The sequence below is a fragment of the Triturus cristatus genome, chromosome 6 (genome assembly GCF_964204655.1).
Source record: "Triturus cristatus chromosome 6, aTriCri1.1, whole genome shotgun sequence".
NCBI classification, from domain to species: Eukaryota; Metazoa; Chordata; class Amphibia; order Caudata; family Salamandridae; genus Triturus; species Triturus cristatus.
This window is the reverse complement of record NC_140589.1, coordinates 1,331,975,202-1,331,989,061: the sequence shown is the minus strand read 5'-3', so window position 1 is coordinate 1,331,989,061 and position 13,860 is coordinate 1,331,975,202. Positions and strand designations below refer to the sequence as shown.

At 42.7% G+C, this 13,860-nt stretch overlaps 1 protein-coding gene across 1 annotated transcript in view; it reads left to right on the top strand.

Moving 5' to 3' along the window:
• Nucleotides 1-13,860, top strand: part of LOC146821397 (kinesin-like protein KIF28) — a 777,435-nt gene that overhangs the window by 593,354 nt on the left and 170,221 nt on the right. Inside the window, exon 27 of the mRNA XM_085609842.1 lies at nucleotides 11,508-11,713. Within this exon, the coding sequence (XP_085465968.1) occupies nucleotides 11,508-11,713 (206 nt within the window). The remainder of the gene's footprint in view (nucleotides 1-11,507; nucleotides 11,714-13,860) is intronic.

Below are 13,860 nucleotides of genomic sequence, written 5' to 3'. Positions count from 1 at the left end.
GTGCACACATGCTCCAATCAGCACTTCAGCTGTACACTAACAGGATATTAAAAGACAGAACACTACCTCTCACAACAAAACAGACTACAATGGGGGTTAAAGCAGTGACAGGGTCAGGGAAGATTTGTGGACGGGGCAAGCACCCGGAGGTGCAAGGGAGCAAGCAGAGACAGGATGAAGCAGGTGGGGGAAACAGAAAGCAGCATCTAAGGGAAACGCAGTGAAGGAGGAGGGGGTGATTTGTGGACGGGCAAGCACCGGGAGATGCAAGGTAGCAAGAAGCAAATGGAAGAAAGGAGGTGGAGTAATGAAAAGCAGTAACAATAGGAAAAGAGGTTGGGAGGGGGTGATCAGAGCATGCGGTGGGGGGAGATGGAGCTGGTAAAAGCACGAGCAATGTGTAGGAGTGCTGAAAAAGAAAGAAAAAAGTGGGTCCTAAAATGGTCGTGCAAACGGGAGCAGTGGATGTTTACAATTACTTGGCCCATGCTCTAGGGAAGGGCTAGATACAAAAAGAGGCATTACCATGCATGCCAGGGACAAATGGTGACAAAGAATATGAGACAGATGATGGAGCGAGCAAATAGGAAGTCTGTGGCAGGCTGAAGCTCACAGATTAGACACAACATGTCTGTTCGAGAAAGTGCATGCGCAGTCTAGCCGAGACTTAAAACTATGATTTTTGTATTTTTATTTGTGAACCAATGAAAAACTGTTTCCCTTTTGTGCTCACACTACATATCCATGAATCATCTATATATGCACATTAGTAGACCAATTAGAATACACTGAATAAAATACTACATTTATCTTATTTATCTATATCACCCAATAAGACTATCTCCTTTTTATGAGAAAAATGTTTGTTCAATAAAATTATTCAGATGACTTTACTTATGTACACAATATACAAATCAATTAACATATAAAAACATGTTTAAAAACATGAAGAGGATGCATCTGTCACCCTATTAAGTGCCAAAGCTTATACAGTCAAATCATATAGATTATTTCTTAAACCCTCCATTTTTTGTCGACACATTTTATGCATCCCACATAGTCAACATTCAAAAATTATTAAACCGATTTACAATCAATCCCTAAATATCAAGATTCTATCACATAACATAAAAACTCTGTTGACCCTGTGTTTCTTGGAGTCAATCCACCACCGTATTCAGGACAAATTCATGTATTTAATAATTTCATACAATAAAATAATTGTTACTAGAGGAGACAAACCACATGACAAACCTAATCAGTTCAAAATTGGTAATTTTGTATCACTGTCATTTCATATATATCTTTGTTCAATTCAGTGCATGATATTAACTACAAGAATACCCACACTCCTACACTTCATGGGGTATGTTAGTATATATGGACGAACCATCTTGCGGGGAAACGAACATATTTGATCACGATATATCAAAATCCCCATATAAATATTGCGGACTGGCTTTATAATATTAGAGTAATTACCCAAATTGAGTGATTCAAATGGTCCGTTCATTTAACAAAATGTGTGCTCTTTTCTTCCTATCATGTAGGAAATGGGTAAAAACGTAAAATCAAGAGAGATTACTTATTGTTTATTTACTTAAGTGCTTAATTGGTCAAATTAAAAACAAATAAATAAATAATAATAATAAGTGCAGAGGCCCAAAGATTTTCTTTAGAGCCCACTGCTGGTGCTGCCGAATGCCCATGTTGCTGATTACCATTGTTGACAATTCTTGATTCCATTTCATACCTCTTTCTACCACCACCCACCCCTTTTTGCCTATTTATCACACTCTTACCGATTCTTTTTCAACCCTTCTATCTACTTTAGTCATTTTTGTTTCATCTTTCTCCTCCTATTTTCTCTCTTTTCTGCTTCTCTGTGATAATTAAAAAGGAGTGCTGGTGCCCACCACCTGCACATATTAAGCAGGCTGGAGAGAACAATGCAGAAACATATGACAGTAGGTGTCATGTACAACTTGGGTTAGGAAGAACCCTGCCTCTAGTCATGCTAATAAAGAGGGCCAGCTAGGTAGTCACCTTCTATTGTACAGCCTGGCTGAGCCCATAAATTGGTGCTGCAGGACAGTGAACATGTGCAGTGAACATCATAACATTTTCTAATTTTGTCTTTTGGCCACAATAATGTACACTATCTTTATCAATACATTGAAATACTTTCTGCTTTATTGTGTACTTGGCATGATTATATATTGTGTATTTTCATTATATATTGATAAGTAAAAGGATCAGGAATGGATGCATGTATCTATGAGCATGATTATGTCTGTTGATTGCAATGTATGTCACTTATATTATGTATATGTTTATTGCTAATTATTGAGTTTTAAGACACAGCGATACTGTTTGGCATTGATTAAATAGATTTTCCAATTTTTGCTATCAATAGATATAATTGCTGTGTCATTCTTTGTGCCCTCAATTAGATTTGTATATTCACTTGTCTAAGTTACCTTCTGAAACTTAACATGTGCAGTGATGCCACCCTAAATCAGCAGGGGACCAGCAGTAGAGGCTTCTGTCACGCAGGCATTCGTCCTTTTCAGTTATTGACTATTCTACCCCGGTTTTATTAGAAGGTAGGTTGAAGATATTCATAGAGTATGTGATGAAAAGGTCTGCAGAACATGACCAAAATTGAAGATTTGCTCTCATTATAGCTTCTTTTTTTTTTTTTTTTTTTTTTAATAAACATGACGGGAAGTGAGACAACTTTGTTTTAGGTACCTTTAACTCATTTCTTCATGTATATCCCTGTAATTCACTGTTACCCATCTATGATTCTATACGTTATGCATGGCTCTGCTAGAGAGCCACTAATGTGAATAACTGAATTCAAATTCATTAACACAGACAACAGTGGGGGATGGCGTGGACGGATAGGGGTGCAGGTTCTCCCAGGCCTGCCTGGACCCAGCACCATATAGTGAGCTGCCATTCTGATATCAACTACATGCCATCAATGTTCTTAATAATAAAGTTTGAGGAAAATACTCCTGGTGACTGTAGTGGGCATTTGACTTGAGGGACTATGCACAAATGACACCCTTAAGGAACAAAGGATGGTAGTTGAAGAACAAGTTAACTGACGCCAATAACATTCTTTCATGGTAGAGATTATTTAACCACACCTTCCTCACCTTTTAAATGTTCCCCAGGCATAAGACTGGATCTGGACACTTCTCAGCAGTACCTCTGCACACAGCTAGGTGGCACTGTGCATCTCTTCACTGATGCTGTCTTGCTTCGGAAATTATATGCAAGACTTTATAAGTGTCACTCCTGCGCACAAATGTCAGTTGCTTTGGAGACTGTCCGCACCTCAAGATGCAGTGTCCTAAAGCAAATTGGTGTGACCAGTATTCAGATTCCTAGGTCAGTGAGAAATCTACTACTAGGTAGAGTCTACCAGAAAGAGCACTATCGAAGTTAAGTAACTTGTTCTTCTGATTAAGACTTTTAACCGCAGATTCCTCCCCTTTTTAATAGATACCAAAGCAGTACCTAATTGGAGGTGGGTCTGTGGATGGACTCAAATCAGAATGTCTTGCAGGACTGAAAGGGCACAATGCCCCACCTTGCTAACCTGACTATCAAGATAATAGCACTTTGTGAATGTATGGGAGACGCCCATGTAGCCTCCTGGAAAATGTCTACAACGGACTCTGCGTGCCAATGTAGTGGTAGCAGCTTTGGCCCAAGTAGAATGAGCATGCAGTTCTTCTGGTTGCTGCTTTTTAGCCAATGTGTAGCAGACCTTAATGCTGAGCACAATCCAGCAGGAGATGGTTCTCTTTTGCACAGCCTTGCCTTTTTTCACTCCAGAGAACCCCACAAAGAGCTGATCATCCACCCGATGTCCTTTGATAAGTTTGATGTAAAAGCTTAGCGCTCTCTTGAGTTACAAGCAATGGAGTCTCTCCTCCTTCTTAGAGGGTTGAGGTGGAGCATAAAACACCAGCAGGGTGGTGTTGTGACCGGTATGGAATGGCGTCACAACTCTAGGCAAGAAAGATGCCAGTGTCCACAAAACCAGGACAAAGGTAGTGTACGGCAGGTTGACACAGAGAACTTGAAGTTCGCTCGCACCAGGAACCATAGTTGTGACGAGGAAGGATGCCTTGCGGGTGAGAAGCCTCAGGGAGAAGCTGTGAAGTGGTTTGAAGGGAGTGCATTTCAGAGCTGCAAGAACCCAGTTAAGGTCTCATTGCGGCATGACTAAGTGAGAGGGAGGAATTAAATGTTGTTCACATTTTTTTAAGAAGCGCATAACAATTGATGACTTGAACAAGGAGATCGGATGTAGCGAACACAAAACAATTAAAAGGTAACCGTTACCTGTGCACAGAGCAAAGCCTTACTGGGCTAGGAACAAAACCAAACAATTAAACATCAGATAACCTTGCGCAGATGTGGGGTGGGGGGGGGGGGGGGGTCTATCTGCTAACTACTGCTCCAAGCCACACATTTTTCCAAATGACTGGTGTATACAGTTTTAGCCAAGGTATACCCAGCTGCCAAGATGGCATCAACCACCTCAGGGTGAAGGTTGAAGGTGTTCAGCTGTCGCCACTCATTCTCCCAGCATGAAGGTGGAGATTGCGAAAGCCCATGTGTAGAACCCTACCCTCCTGCTGTGACAGTAGATTCTCCTGGAGGGGTAGCCTAATCGGAGGATGGGTGCTCAAGCCCAGGAGTTCGGGATACCATACCCTCTGTGCCCTATCCGTAGCCACGAGGATGTCTTGGGCCTGTAGGTCTTCATCTACTTGAGAACTAGGGGCAGGGGTGGTATTGGTGGAAAGGCACACACAAGTCTAGAATTCCACTCAAGATGGAACGCTTCTCCAAGCGAGAAGCACCTTGGCAAACCCAACATGCATAAGTGCTGGCAATGCACGTTTTCAGTGTTGGTGAACAGATCGAGCCAATGTTCTCCTCATTCACGGAAGAGACCTAGCACCACCTCTGAGTGTATTTGCCACTCATGATCAGCTAGGCGCCAACGGTTGAGCTTGCCTGACCTGGCATTCAATGATTCTTCAAGGATGTTCACAATCAGGACAGTTCCTTAGTGAGCCTGCTATTTCTTGAAGCGTTGAGCTTGTTAGCATGGGGTCGGTAACCCCACACTGCCTGGCTTGTTGCAGTACAACATGTGGTGTAGTCTGTGAGCACCTGTCCCTGTTTACCTTTTATGAATGGAAGGAAGACTTTTAGCACCGGTGGGATAGCCCTCAGCTCTAGAAGGTTGGACTGTGATCTCAACTTCCCCCATATGTTCACTCCAACCTAGAAGCATTGCATTTGTCACCACTGCCACGTCTGGACTGGGAAAAGAAAGAAGGATAAGGGTCTGCCATTGGCGCAATCGCGGTTCAGTAAACACTACTGCCGATTTTGTTATTTCTCCTCTGAAATCTGATTGGGGCCGGAGAGTTCCTCTTGATGTCCAGCCCACTGAGAATTCAGATCTCACTGCAAATCCTGCATATGTCACCAGGTGTGCTCAACCAGCAGAATGCAGAAGTCCCTTAGTCCCAGCAGCCTCAGTCGACCTCACTAATATCCTGGACCGAGGCTGAATAATTGGGATCATAGCCTGAAAGTCTTGGACTCTCTTTCCTGGGAGAAAGGCACAAAACTGAACCATATCCAGAATGGCTTCAATGAGGGGGAGCGTCTGCGAAGGAGTTAGGTGTCACTTTAGCACATTGATAGTGAACCCCAAGGATGACAGAAGGCTCGCCGTAGTCTATAGGTTGTTGACGACTTTCTGGGTTGAGGCCACCTTTAACAGCTAGTCATTGAGGCAGGAGAAGACTGGGATCCCTGACCTCCAAAGATGCTCTGCTATGTCATCCATCACTTTCATGAACACCCGAGGGGCACTTGTGAGACCAAAAGAGAGCACAGCAAACTGAAAGTGATCATGGCTCACTGCAAACATCAGGTAGCGTTGATGGACCGGCAGGACAGGTTTATGGAAATCGGCATCCTGTATGGCCAATGCCACTAGCCAGCCTGCAGGGTCAACAGCAGACAAGACCTTGGCAAGCATGAGTATTTAGAATTTTTCCTTTCAGAGGAAGGCATTAAGAGGGAGCAGATCTAGAATCCTTCATTGGCACCAGAAAGTAGCAGAAATTACAACCACATTCTACTTTTCATGAAAGCACTCTCTCGATAGCCCCTTTTGCCAAAAGGGCTCTCACTTCCTTCTGCAAAATGGAAGGATTGTTCTCCATCAGTCACTGGGGGAAGGTGGAATGCATAGTGGTTGGCAAAAGAAGGGTAGGGTACAGCTCTGCAGAACAATTTGCAGGACCCATCAGTCTGATGTTATGGCCTGCCAAGCCAGAAAGAATAGTCAAATTCTGCCTCCCTCTTGGTGGTTGTGTTCTACTAAGGGCACACTAAAGGGGTTTGGCTGGTGGGGATCCTGGGGCAGTGGTCTGGGTGTCCCATTGACCATGTCCTCAGGGGTGGTGAGCACTATGGCCTCGACCAGGAAACTGCTGGGCATCCGGAGGGAGCTGGATTGGCTGGCGGTAGGGGGTACCTCTGCCAAAGACTCAAAAGGAGCAGTGGGGCTGATGTTTTTGGCAGGGTGGGTCAGATAAGCCCAGAGAATGTGCTGTGGCCCTGCTCTCACTGAACTGCTCGAGAGCAGAGTCTGCTTTGTCCCAAACAGGTGAGTCCAGTCGAAGGGCATGTTCATGGAAAACTGGTGGACCATAGAGAAGCGAGGTGGCGAATGGTGTCCAAGCCACAGCGAATAGTAAACTTGGATGCGCCATGACCATTCGTAGGGCTTTGACAAGGACCAATCTTCAGTGACACCTTAGAGGACTTGAGCCACTGACTACCAAAGTGCATGCAAATAGCGCCCCAGCAGGCAGCAAGCACCAAGCTAGTGGATAAGAAAACTCTTCCAGATCGTCTCCACCGATTTTGACTCCTTTTTTGGGAATGTAGTTGGAAAAGTTTTAGGGTTAGTTTTGCCTGCAGACGCCTTCCCCACCAAGCTTTAAGGGGAGGACTGCGGAGACAAAAATATCGGATTGACTGGGGCATACAGATGGCTTTATGCAATTTGGCGGTTGACTGGGGACCCAGAGGAAGGTTTGGCCAATCCTCCTAGGAATGTATCTTTAAGAGTCTTTATAGATGGTAGGAAGTGTTTGGTCGATGTCTAACCCGGCTGAAGAACTTTCATAAGTACATTGGCCTTGACCTCCAAGGTAGGGAACTTGAGATCTAGGACTTCGGCTGTCTTATGCATAACCATAGCATAAGAAGCACTCTCTTCAGTGCCAGGACGGGGGGATAGAGGAGTCCAGACTCAGGAGACATATCAAGATGATAAACAAAAAGTTTTTTATCAAAAGGGGGTCCAAGGGAAATATATTTACCGACCCTTCGGTTTCCAATCCCTTTCTACCTTGTATAAAACAACATCCAAGAAACCTAGGGTCAAAAAACAAAGAGCTTTACAATTTGTAAATGAGCATCCTGAAAAATTGAGGAAGAAAAAGAGAGTGAACATTATCATTTATAGTAAATCCCATCAGCCACTGAAAGTAGCATACATCATCATTTGGGATTCATTCATTCGTACAGCTCTCTCCAAGTCATGAGGGCTGCCTAATATATGAACATAGACATATACAAGAATTCAATTCAAATGTTCATATCTTTTGTCAAGAATCCACGTGATGTCGCTAACACATGTTTAAATGGGGTTGATGGTATAAGCAGTGCCAGTGAACCAAAAATCGTGAGTGCAAATGTTAAAATCATCTAACAAACATTTTATTAATAGCTGCCCAGGTGATGAGATTAAAAACAGTGCAAGAGCAGTTTGACAAAATAACTGCTAATGTCCTAAACAGGGTCTACATGTTTCAGCCTATAGATTGAGTGACAATCAGGCTTTCATCAGGACCAGAATAACCTTGTGCTACTGCTATAATAGGTGTGTAGTCCAAAAGTGAAAACACCAATAAACATGGAGAATAAATGTATGAGACAGCTATTGGCCCTCCCCCAAAGTACACCCCTCCTACCATTAAGGTTAGATCTAGGACTAAGTCCTATCCAGGATGAGCTAGCCCTAAAACCTCTCAGGTTCTGGCGGAGGCTCTGGATAACGCCAGAACTTTTAAATTACAGGCTTGCATTGAAGGACGTACTGAGCCATAGTAAAGCAGCAAAAATTCCCTGGCTTGTATTTGTGAAACAGGAACTGGAGAATATGGGACTACCTGCCCTGTGGTATGAACCAGAACAGGCGTGCAGGGAGGTTTCAGGTAAATCCCTTACGAAGTCCTTCAGGGTTTATAAACGCAACATATGGCTGCATGATTCTCGAGTCTGCACCATGACAAAACTATTTTTAAATAACAAGACTGCCTATGTGTTCGAGGACTTCCTGAATGTTATCTATCCAGTAGCAGCAAGGAAGCTCTATATTCAATGGAGGTATGGTACACTTCCATTAAGGGCCTTTACAAGCAAATGGCCCTCCTCTTTGAATGAATTTTGCCCAGGATGCGGTGCCGATCAAGAGGATGAACTCCACATACTCTTTTTTTGTCCTGCTTATAGTAAAGCCCGGAAGTATTGGCTAGTACCTTTATGTAAGAACTTGGGCTTTGACAAATGATCGGTTGCTATGAGAATTTTTAAGACCGACACCTCAGGGCATATCGTCTTTGCACTATCGAAGTTTCTGATAGTTATGTGGTCCAAGAGATGGCTCATAATTGCGAATAGTAGCCAGGGGTGACTGTATATTTTTGTTTTTATGGAATTTTATTGTATAATATGAATTGACAATTTTATATTATGTGTTGCAATGTCTGTTTTAACTTGTAAATCTTTTATGGCTGAAATAACGTCGAAATAAAGATCAAATGAATGAATGAAAACACCAATAATGAAAATGTATAAAACCTACTTGAAGACAGGTTTTCATAGACTCCCAAATAATTGTGGAGTTGTTCCCAAGTCCTAAAAACAATAATAATAGAAATTATAATAATAATGATGTTCACAAACATTTTCCGCAACAAAAACTTATTAGTAGATGCTTAAACAGCTCTTTTGAGTCAGCATTTAATCAGCATTTAATCAACTATTGTAGGCCAATGAGAAATATTTAGCACATTATGCCAAAAACAATTAAGAATTTGAAACTCTTACCCGTCAAAATACGGAGACTCCCCTCACCTCATCTGGCATCCGCTCAGATAAATGAGACCCCGCTCTGTGTCAAGACAAACGGGTATAGCGTACAATTTACAATGCGTTATCTGCATTGAGCACTAGAACCTCCACGCGCTCTCTTACATCTCAAGATCATGGTAAACACATCGTAGGATCAGTACGAAGATATAACATGCTGTCTGTCCATGATGATGAAGACTAAATAAGACTTAACTCTTTGAACATATACCATATTAAGTTTATAAATATTGATAAAAGCATTAATTTCATTAAGGAGTTTTTTGCAGCGTTTAACGTCCCAAAAATGAAATACAAATGTATTCAACCGCTGTTGCCTTATCCGAACTACCTTGTGGTAAACAGATAACTATACTAATCTGAACGGTAACAATTATTAGCTAGTTCGTTAACGGTTCTATCAGGCGCAAACCGCAATACAAGACTATTAAATACGTGGCCATGGTAAACCTCTTCAGAAGAGTGATACAAACACCGGTCTGATACCATACAGTACAAGTTAAACTCGGAACACAAACAATTTGGTTATAGGCTACGCGTGGAGAGCACTAACCTGTCCGTCGGTTCCGTTGGTACCTCCGGCTGTGTAGAGCTGGACGGGGAGGTACCGGCGCGTGATTGTGACGCGTATAAATGTGTACGCGCCAGCGTGGAATACGTCGATAAAGCCTATTGGGAAATGTAGTGTCGTAGTATTCTACGTATTAAACAAGCCCATCCGGACGTCACAGACACCACTCTTAGATTACAAAAGGAGTGTAATATCATGCAGCTGTAATTTACATGAGTTATAAATAAATTAAGAATCAACTCAGGTCAAAGGTGCGCTTAGCTCAAAACCCTAGAATAGTCATAGCGCAATCTTTATGTTGATCCAAATGACCACTGAGATTAAGGAAATGCGTATTGAGACCATAAACAGCAAGAACCTAATGTATCAGTACCCTGCATAAATTGCACTATATATGCTGAATACTGGCAGTCAGTGACAGCAAAACCCTCAGATATAAACTCCGGGATGTATCAAGATGGTCATAGTACCAATTCTCCATGTGTTAAGGTTGACCAGTCTTCTCACCTACATCGTAATCATTGTCAGAATTTGTGTTGAACAGGGAATGCAGAGTACTGTTGTGGAGGCAGACCAAGTGGATGAAAAAGAGCCTCAATGGTGGCAGGATGCGACTTTGATCAAGGTAGAACCAACAGAAGCTCAGTCAGAAAAGACGATTGGGGCCTTGTCTTTCGGCATCAATGGGGTCAGCATCAGCTAAGAGGTGCTGGGAACTGGAATGGATCGTGGCGCAGAAGGTTGGGTGGAGATGGGAACCAAAGATAGCCCAGTTATGAATTCGGAGGGTCCAGCTGGTGCTGAGGGCAAACACGCAGGCTGTAACCCCGGAGGAGAACCTCTCGGCTCCCTGGGACTAGCAGGTGCACAAGACGGATTCAGCAGGGATCTGAACTGAACTTGCATGGAGACGAGGATCAACCTCTGTAACAACTCGGCTTCTGGATCTCTAACAGGAATGGGATCGAACTTTCATCTTGGATTGGTCTTGTTGCAGAGTCTCCCAAAGCTTGGTGATGCAGTGCTTTGCCTCGTGGTCCCGTACGGCCTTAGGGTTCACCAACGCACAGTCACTGCAGACCTTAAAGCTGTGGCTCGACTCCAGGAAAATTTGGATGAGGATCTGTCACAGACATTGGTTTGCGACAGTCCTTACAGGGCTTAAAACCTGTTGTTACGGGCGGTGACTAGTCTCTTGCACACTTGAAAACAATTGTGTGGATCGAGGCAATGGTCTCAATGACACCTCATTGAGTTCCGGATCCACGTCTGCTTGTGCGGAAAGATAGGAACTGATGTCAGTGCACAGTAGTGGCACCTATATAGGCCCTGCACATCATTTTGTCTGTGCTAGCTTTGCTGCACCACCTACCAGCGCACGGAGGAACTGCTGAAAAGTTTCCAGATCCAGTCTGACGCCTGGAGAATATTCAATAGGTGAGGAAACTGTGGCTGAAGTTTCTATCAGAATGAGTGTTTTTACAGCTGGCTACATTTAGCAGTGTCCATCGTTCTGGATCTGTGATTTTTTCCCCCACGAGGTACAGTGCTTCAACATTTCTTATAACATATAACCAGGCACAGGAAAGAAATGTGTCCGGCTGTTTTTCAGTTACACCTCAATAGCATATATCATGTGACCATTTCTTTTGTACTTTAGGTTGTACTAAATCTGAGCTACCTTCCTGCCATGCGGCTTCTGCTAAGAAAGGACCACACACTGCACCATCATCGAGAGAAAACGTGCAAGTGTGCAGCCCCCGCACCAGTTATGACGCTGACTTTGCAAAAGCGCTCAAGGCCTTCTATCAAAGCATGAACACAATTCGAGGACACTTCTTAAGGCTCAGACACTGCAGGCCTCCGGTTTGTATTCATTTTTAACATTATCAAAAGAATATTAAATAGAATCACATCTCTACAACGTTTTCAAATGATCTAAGATAATTTTTCTGTAAGCAAAACGTGCTTTCACTTTTGTAAGATGTGGTCCAAAGTTTGAAAAAAAAAAGAAATGAACATTACGTGCAGTGGGCCAATGTCATGTGCTAGCTTGATATAAATAAGGAAGGGGCATATCAGCAACAACCGGCGATAATTACCGCTAAGCGCACTTAGCGCAAGGATAATTATCACCGGCTAGCGTGGATTTTTAGCACTGAGATAGCGTGCTATTAGCAACGCTTATCTCAAAAGCGATAAAAATCCTAGCGCTAACTGCCAAACATGTGATTATCGCTGGAAACCCAGCGATAATCCCATGAAGTTTGGCGTTAGCTTGCTGATAGGGCCTCACATACTTAGCCATGATATCCACCTTCCATAGGATATCATGGCTAAGTCAGTTTCAAAGCAGGCGTAAGGAAAGTAGTGATAACAGAGGTTATTGCTACTTTTCCTGTCGCTATGCTGCTTTGCGTGAGGCTTGATAATATGAGAAATGTCGCTTAGGGACATTTCTCCTGTTATCCTGTGGAGGAACGCCCACTTTGCATCTCATTAGAGATGCAAAGATGGGCATTAAGGGAAATGGAGACCTTGCAGAAAAGGCGATAAAATTATCGCCGCTTTTCGTCCGAAAACGGACGCAAAAGCGGCGATAATTTTTTAACACCTGCTTGCTGATATGCCCCGAAGTGAGTTCTCCTGAGGTAGATATTGACACCATTGGTAGGAAATACTGCAGGCAGTCATACTGAAGAGATTGAGATATACAGAGTCCTTCAGCTCAGTATTTCTGTGCATCAAGAGATACAGAGAAGGTGTGTTGCTCAGCTGCTTTAGACAAAGAGGTTCCCATTGAGCTGCAGATTCAGAAGCCCCTCCCATAATGAGCCCGGTTGGGGGGCTGGTGGGGGTTCTTACCAATCCGCCACTTGCAAGGATCTCGAGACAAAAGTGAGTACCAACCTGATGGAATTTAGGACTGTATTGCTGACTTTTTTTTACCCTCCGATTCACCAAGTTTATCACATGGTGGGAGTGCATGCATTTTTCAGAATCAAGTTACAGATGAATTATCTAAAACCAAAGCCAGTAGGTCCGATTTTCTCTTTAATAGTTTGGATTTATTTATTTAATTTATCTTTACATTGTGATTATTGCAAAACACAACTATTTCCTTCTTCTGTATCAATACAAGTTCACCATAGCCATTCTTGTCATATTTTTATTTTAGTAAATTTCAGCAAATACTACCGTCTTTTACTTCACGTATGGGCACTCCATGAACAGTAATAGCTAAATATAAGGAATGTTTTAGCGTATGTCCTTAAAGTTTCCCATTAATCTAACCTCTTTTAGCATATGTCTATTTTTACATTATAATCATATTTACCTATTGACTGAATTTTACAATTGAGACCACAATGCATCTAGCTATTTTATAATTTCAGAACCGAAATTAGGATTTTCTTTAGCCTGCTCGGTGAAAGTATAGATTTTCTTAACGACAATGAGTCAGATATTATATGCAAAGGCACCAGAGGTCTTACCACTATCAAAATGCTTTGGACAATAGCAGCTTAGCCACTTTTTAGGTCGAGCATTCAAGACCTATTGTCATTTCTTATGGTGGGTGAAGCCATCCCCCAGCTTTTGATTTGTTTGTTTCAGTGTCCTTCAAAACTCCTTGCTTGCCAGTGGTCAGTCCTGCCTCTTTGTCCCTCCTTTCTCTCTTCCATTCCTCCCATGCAGCAGGGACTAAGTACTGTCTCATCACACTACAGTTATTTGTCTGTTCTCTGGGGGACTACGTTATTTCTTTGTTTCCTGTTTCTGTTTGCCTGTGTGTAGTTCCTGCACCATAGCTAATTATATTTAAATACAGTTTTTCTCACTTCCACCTCCTCTTAATTCCACAGTTGTACTGGTGATATGTTTTGCGCCATGCCTGCAGCTTCGTTGTTTATATTGTTTAGGTTTTAAGCAATTTTTAAATGTCGATCGTCATTTGGGCTATTTTTAGTAGGGTGTCAGTTTGGTTATGGGCTTTGTTCTAAAGAGGATTGGGC